This window comes from Austrofundulus limnaeus, unplaced genomic scaffold (assembly GCF_001266775.1).
Source record: "Austrofundulus limnaeus strain Quisiro unplaced genomic scaffold, Austrofundulus_limnaeus-1.0 Scaffold88, whole genome shotgun sequence".
Taxonomy (NCBI): domain Eukaryota; kingdom Metazoa; phylum Chordata; class Actinopteri; order Cyprinodontiformes; family Rivulidae; genus Austrofundulus; species Austrofundulus limnaeus.
This window is the reverse complement of record NW_013952490.1, coordinates 596,121-603,672: the sequence shown is the minus strand read 5'-3', so window position 1 is coordinate 603,672 and position 7,552 is coordinate 596,121. Positions and strand designations below refer to the sequence as shown.

Below are 7,552 nucleotides of genomic sequence, written 5' to 3'. Positions count from 1 at the left end.
CTACCTACCTACCTACCTACCTACCTACCTACCTACCTACCTACCTACCTACCTACCATACCTACCTACCTACCTACCCACCCACCTACCCATCCTCTTATTTTCTTGAACAAAATTGCTTTGCATATTTTATTGAGTATACTGTAGGCAAAATTTTTGTAATATACAGTCTAAGACATTATTATAACGTTATCATTATTTATTTATTCAGGTCAAATTACTGATATCTATTACCAATAGGACAGCAGAGCTCATCTCTTAAAATTTCACTACTTTATTCCTATTATTAACATTATAAAAGTATTCATTGTGTCATGACTTGGAGTGAAAAGAGGATGAAGGTTGAGTTCAGTATACTTGTTCTCTTTTACATATTTTTTGAATTATTATTTTTTTATTGAAATATGTGCACTGCAAACTATTAAATCAAACATAAAAATTGTTATCCTGAACTAAATCAAACAGTTCAGTTTAAAAGATTTAATTTCAGTAGTTTTCAAAATATATTGAAATGCAATTCAGAAATGCAGGTAAGTACTCAATGTAAACAAAAAAACTCAGCTGAATCCACCAAAAAACACATGGGATTTTGCCTACAAACAGCTTTTTTAAATTCATATTAGTTATTAGCATTAAAAAATGTTAATTTTGTTTCTTACTTTATATTTTTGGGCCATTTTAACTAAATTGCATTTAATCTGGTCTGCGACTATTACTTTTATTGTAACTATTTGTCCATCATCCCTCTGTTTACTGTCTCACTGTGCTTTATACACTTTCCAAGTTTTATCTTGTTTTCTGTCAGTAAGTAATAAAAGACATTTCTCTACTTACTGTTCTTTTTCGCTGTGTCACGTGTCAGAAACAAATGCAGGGGAAACAAGGAGAATGGCACAGGTAAGTAGAACGTTGTCAGTCGAAAGGTGTTCAGAGACAAAAAAAAACTGTTGTGGAAACTACCCTTACCTGGGGTGCATGCTCCTCTGCCTGTCGTTGGACACCCAGCGACCGGAGCCGCTGCTCATCACTGTGTCGGTCATGCTGCACGACTGCAGTCTGCAGAGAGAAAAACACAGAAACAGATATCAGCTGCAGAGTCAGCTTTAACTAAAAAGATGCTAAATCTGTTTTTAGAGCTCTTGCGCTGTGTCATCCTGGACAGCTTCCTCATAAAACAAATGAGTGTTTCTAACAATGATATTGCCAGTGTTACAGTCCAAATGCCAGAGTGATGGAGTTCATTATAACAGCCACACACTGATGACCATCATGAGCCATACAAACTACAAAACTCAACTATTATTTCCATAAATTGTTGTCAGTGATTCAGCAAATCAAGCCTGGAGAAAATATTGCCACTTTCAGTGGGAGCATAAGCACAATTATCTGAGCCAAATTCAGTCCAATCAGTACATCTCTTCCTGCCAAGCCTGTGTGAACACATTATTTCCACTAACAGAAAGAGATAAGGCAAGAACAGAGGAAAAATATGGAACGGGAGGCATGATTTTTACCAGTCTGTAAATAAAAAAGCTGAAAGTATGCTGCCATGTGCAGAGGTGGGACAGAGAGGTTGTGGTGAGAATACAGCAAAATGAACGATGCTTTAGACACAACAAATTGTGCATTAGTAACCAGAGAGGAGTAGAGCTGATGTGGGTGGGCTGGGTTATCTGAAATTAGATGTACCTTCTGTAAAGACTGTGGAGGTATAGTTAAGTAAATTAGGGCTGTGTGATAAATTAAATGAAGATTGTAAGTGAAACCCAAGAACTGCTTTCACTGTGAGTCCACATAGATTTGACGCATCAGTGTGTGTTGGATGTCTATCTTTGTTTGTGTGTGTTTATACAGGTGTGTGTCTGTAAAATGTCTCATAAACTATGTGATGGTTTTACATGAAACAAACCGAAATAAATCATTAAAAAACATCTACAACTTATTTACTTTTGGAGCCAACCTGACTGAACGTGGTCGCCACATCCCATAATAAACACAAAAATGGTTACGACTCTGTCGGTTTGACAGATATTCACCTAAAATTTGGTGTGGTAGCAGCTTAGAGTGATCCACAATACACTTTATTTCATTAGCAAAATATCTCATGAACAACTGGGCAAATTTTAATAAAACTTTCAGGAAGCAATTATTAGATCATCTATCACTAATTAACTTTCAGAGCCAGTCCAATTCAAGATGGTCTCCACATTCACGTGACCTTTGAAAACACATATAGCTACAAATGAGTCAGTTTTACAGATGATGAGCTAAAGTTTGGTGTGGCTGTAGCTGAGACACATTAACAACATGGCATCTCGTGATATCACAAGATTTTCAAGGTTTGACCAAAACCCACATAGCAGACAGATGTGGGCCAGATCTGGTGTCTAGCTGCTGCTGCTGGTTTTTAAGATGGCATGCCATAACTGGCCCAGTAGTGGGTTAGTTTGTGTGGTGCTGGCCCGTGTATGAACCGCCTCTGGCAAACCACATCTGGGCCACTTAAGAGCAATCATTCTTTGCGGTAACTGGGCCAAGTGTTAGAGTGCTTAGTGCATTGTGTGGGCCAGACCTTGGCCAGACAAAATTCACTATGTGGGACGACTACAACGCCATCGTTTATATACATACTGTACAATGATCTTTGTCTAAAACTCTGGTATGAAATGCAGCAAGTGCTCCCCTTCAAGATCAGCACTTGACTCTTGGTGGACGAGGAAGATTTGAAAGCTGAAGAGTAGTTTAAGGATGGTGGTGTTAGAGTAGTAAATGATAGAAGATAAGATGCTGTAGCCAGAACAGACTGAGCGGCGTGATAATAATGATTACACTGGGAAACACTGAGTGCCCTGTCCATTTGATACACCATCACTGTAATTCAATCTCAGAGTGGTGGTGGTGGTGGTGGTGGGGGAAGGGGTGATACAAAGATGTCAACAGAAAATATGGCAAATCTGCTGTGTGTGGATGTGTCTGTGTGCCTCTTTGAGTCTCTGCCAGACAGTACACCGAGAGATGCTGCAGACACAGTATGCACAAAAAGGGAAGTGGCAGGATTCAAAGAAGACCAGCAGACTCCAGACTGGATCAACACGAGGAACTCAAAAGCCCCTCTGGAGCTGTGATGGTGCAGGATAAGAAGATTGCTTTTATTGGTGACTACCAGCAAGATCCGGAGAGCAACACCGGGGGATGTCAAATGATAACGTGAAAAGAAAACACACACAGAAAAATCAATGCATTTCATTTGCCATCAGCTTTAAATTTATGCACAATCGTACATTGAGGGAAGTGAAAGAGAGTGAGATCCACAGATGATAGATTTTAATGCAACTCTGGAAAGAAAGTGATCACATTCACAAGTGATTCACTTTTGGAGTGATATTGATTCAGGATGACCCCCACAGCCATCGTTAGCCTACACAAGTATGGAAATACATTAGTGGTAATGGCAGATAATGAGCTTAAATGTGATGTGGTAGTAGCTGAGAGTCATGTCCCTCTCTTCGCTCACCTTTAGTCCTGACTTCTAATAACCACATGTATTGCTTTAGTCATCCTAACTTCGCTGGCTCAGTATACACAGTTTTCTTTTGTTCCCACTCAGATACATGTTTTTCACCATGTTCCCATTTTAGATTTGTTTTCTTGTATCTAATTTAGCACCTTGCTTTTGGTTTTAGATCTCTTACTTGTGCAGCACCGTGATGCCTTTTTTTAAATAACTGTTTACAGTTTTGTGTCGTCGTCACCCCCCCCCCCCCCCCCCCCCCCCCCCCCCCCCCATCTGCCTGCCTCTGGGTCGATATACAGTATGAGTCTTTTTCAACACACAGCAAGTCTTTTCCTCACCCTTCCAGCAGCAACCTGACAGGTCACAAATTACTGTGACTGTACTGCACTCCGTTTGAAGCTCTAAAAGAACCATCCGTCTTCGCTCGTGAATAATCCCCCCACTTTTTGTCTGATGTCACTGTCCTGCACAGAGACAGATGCAAGGCGGTGTTTGGAGCTGGAGTGAGACTAGCCTGAGCTTTCTATTAGCAGGAAAAGATGTCTGTTAGTGATAAAATATCCCCTGGTCCCCTGAATGGATTATGATGAAACATTTGCAAAGGAATCATTGAGTGTACAACTTTTGGTGTCATCCCAATTGAAGATAGCTGACCCTAGAAAACACAAAACTGCGGTAACTCCATCATTTTTACAGATACTGAGCTAAAATTTGACGATGACACTTAATCTCTAAACATACTCTGAGCATGCTGAAACTGACATAAAAGGCATTGGGCAAAAAGGAATACAAGGCCTTTACTTGTAAAAGAAAAGTGACATTTCCTGTTAAAACGGACATATCCTGCAAAATCCACTTTTTTAGCCATTAAATAAATTTTATTGTGTACTTGGAGTCTCTAGGAGTGCAGAAAAGTTTAATTTAGTCTCTCCCTGTGCTGTGTAGATATCTTTATATTCTTTTCAACCCGTTCAATTTTCTCTATTTTGTATAACGTTTTCTGAACTATTACTTCTAATTCTTTGCGACAGAACAGATAAGGTCTGTACCTACCAACTGCAATTTGATTGTCTTCATTCTCCTCTGGCTCTGGGTCAGACTCTGGCTCCAACATGTAAATCTGGATGGACAAGTCTTCCCTTGCTGACATCTTTTAATTAATTTGTCTATCTATTAAACAAGACTGGACAGCTCTGGAAGCTGGAGGTGGGCGGGGTGTGAAGCACCTCGTTTGGATTTAAAGAGATGGTATCAAAATGAGCTGCTTTCAGACACACCTAAGAAAAGGGGTGAAAGAGGATTGTGGAGTTACGATAAGGAGGAATTCAGACCTAATAACTGCAGTTCCACTGTATGTAGACACCAAATGTGAAAAAAGAAGGATTTAAATGTATGATACTGTATGTCTCCTTTAACAATCAGAATATATCCTAAGTCTGGTTAAAAGGCTTACACTCACACTTGTCACAGAGCTGTCAATATGTAGTCTGGTGCGTCAGCTGTGTATGCACTGCTGAGGTTGATTACATGAAGACCAATTATAATGGTCCGTCTTGCTCAGAATCTCATATTGGGTGTTTTTATTCTGCAGGTATGACATCACCGGAAGCCTCAAAACACCGTCCTCTGAGCTGCAGAGACTATAAATGCAACTAATCTGCGTCATCTGTGACCCCGACTTGGTGTAATAGTCATCTCGTACGTCTTTTCTGCCTGTAAAAAAAAATAAATGACTCAGTCAGTTGGTGGATTTGTCTCTGTTGAGTAACAGATATCCTCTTGTGTATTTTTTTCTCTAAATGGAAAAGAATCTCTATGATGATGCTTTCAGGCTTGGCAGTCTGGATAGTAATACCCAACACCTGTTCCAACGACCCACGGCGCTCAGTAACAGATTGTGTGTGAAGTGAAAACAAGAAATAACCGGAGGGAAAGCTCTCATCTCTGGGCGGTCTTCTGCTCGATGGCAAGTCATCCGTGCAGCTGGATTTCTCTCTACAAAGAGTTTTATATTCAGGTGAGGAGGACATGTTTAGTAACTTGTATCTCCAACCCTCGGGGAGCCGAAAGGAAATAGTCGACACTGATCTGCACAAGCAAAAGCTACAAATTTACCATCAGTTTGCTGCTACTTCATCTATCTGTGTGGTGAACTGAAAGGCATGAGCTCAGATTTAATTTGTTATGTGACTTTTACAGGTTTGAGTGGAAAAGAAATGGACTGAAATGAAAGCTCCTTGTGGTGACAGCTCAACATTTTGTAAAAATTTTAGTAGCCTATTTGCTTGAGGAAATGAGATCTGAGAAAAGCAGGCAGAGTGACACCAAGGCAGCGGGGCTCTGATGGATTGATCCGACATGGATCATTATGGAAAGAGCACAAAGAGCTCAAATGGGGGGATGGGGATGGAAAGACGTCATCTCCTGTGGCTTGAGATCCATTTGCTCCAATGTTTTTGTTTTCCTACGAAACACACTTTGCCCTAAATACAAATGGTTTTATTGGTAAATTGACATTTAAAGTGAAGAGGTCAAACTACAGTTTATTACATGTTATTCTTAAAAAGATGGAAAGCACAACAACTTGAGAAATTAGCATTTTCTGTGAAAACCCAGCGTGAGTGCTGAACGACTGCTGAAATTCGCTGAAGAAACTTAAACTAAGTTAGGTCTCAGTGTATGAATAGTTTATGAAGCTGTCTTACTCAGCATTCCTTTTAATTGCATAAATAAATAAATAAATAAATAAATAAATAAATAAATAAATACCCAAAAATCAACCGAACTTCTTGCAGTTACTTTATTTGGATAGTCTTACAGAACATCTAGGAAAAATAAGAATTTTAAATATCTAGAAAGAAGTTCTAGCGTGTTCTCTGTTTTTGTTGGTTGGAATCTGCCAGGGCCCTTGTTGCTGATCGTGTTTGTTGTGTTTATGGACTAGATCTCAAGGCAGTCATGGAGAGGATGATGTCTGGTTTGGGACCCACGGGTCCTGTCTCTGTTGTATGTGGATGATGTGGTTTTGTTGGCGTCTGTGGGCCAAGACCTTTAGTGTGCACTGGGGTGGTTCACAGCCAAGTGTGAGGTGGCTGGGATGGGAGTCAGTTCCTCTAATCTAAGGCCATGGTTCTTGACTGAAAAAGGATGGAATGCCCCCTTCAGGTTGAGAGGGAGCCTCTGCCTCAAGTGGAGGAGTTTGGCTTGCTCATGGGGGAATGGTAGGCTGGAGGGGGAGATAGGTGAATGGATTGGGGCCTCATCCTCTGTGATAAGGGCATTGCATCGGTCAGTCATGGTGAAGAAAGAGCTGAGTTGAAAGGCAAAGCTCTCGATTTACTGGTCTGTCTACGTTCCAACCCTCACCTATGGTCATGAAGCATGGATCATGACCAAATGAATGAGATCCAAATTCAAATGGTCCAAATTAGCTTCTTTCGTAGGATAGCTGGGCTCAGCCTTAGGGATAGGGTGAGGAGCTCTCTCATCCAAGGGGAGCTTTGAGTAGAGCTGCTGCTCCTCTGCATCGAAAGGAGTCAGTTGAGGTTTGGGCATTTGATTAGGATGCCTCGTGGACGCCTCGTTTGAGAGGTGTTCTGGGCACATCCCACTGGTAGGAGGCCCCAGGGAAGAACCAGGCATTGCTAAAAGGAATACAGTCCCCTCCAAAAGTCAAATTCCCGTATATTAGTTGTGTACTTAGACACTGTGAAAGTCTCATATATCAGATATTCATGTCACCTTTATATGTTCATGTAATAGATAAGCATCAGTCAGATCGCACTGTTTACAACTGAAGACTCTAAAGTCACATTATTTCTGCTGATGCTCAGCAGAGTGGTTTTACTCTGCCCAGCTTTTTCCCCTTAAGTATTCATCAATCAGGCCTCTGACAGTTTAATAAACAGCTGAGCGACACATAACACACATTCACACTGGCTGCTTATATCAGCCTGCATAGCTGAGCACAAGTCTACACGCATCACTCTTACTGTCTGACACACACACACACACACACACACACACACACACACACAC

The 7,552-nt window shown here is 40.9% G+C and overlaps 1 protein-coding gene and 1 long non-coding RNA gene across 3 annotated transcripts in view; one reads left to right on the top strand and one right to left on the bottom strand.

Moving 5' to 3' along the window:
• Window positions 1-5,264, top strand: part of LOC106520129 (uncharacterized) — a 5,940-nt gene extending 676 nt beyond the window's left edge. The window contains exon 2 of the long non-coding RNA XR_001310508.1: window positions 5,106-5,264. This is a non-coding gene — a long non-coding RNA (uncharacterized LOC106520129). The remainder of the gene's footprint in view (window positions 1-5,105) is intronic.
• LOC106520128 (rabphilin-3A) overlaps window positions 1-7,552 on the bottom strand; it is a 26,429-nt gene that overhangs the window by 11,725 nt on the left and 7,152 nt on the right. For both annotated transcript variants that reach the window (XM_014012075.1, XM_014012074.1), the window contains 2 exons: window positions 967-1,056; window positions 835-846 (listed from right to left, as the gene is read on the bottom strand). In XM_014012075.1, the coding sequence (XP_013867529.1) occupies window positions 835-846; window positions 967-1,040 (86 nt within the window). In that variant the 5' untranslated portion in view covers window positions 1,041-1,056. Of the gene's footprint in view, window positions 1-834; window positions 847-966; window positions 1,057-7,552 lie in introns of those variants that run through there.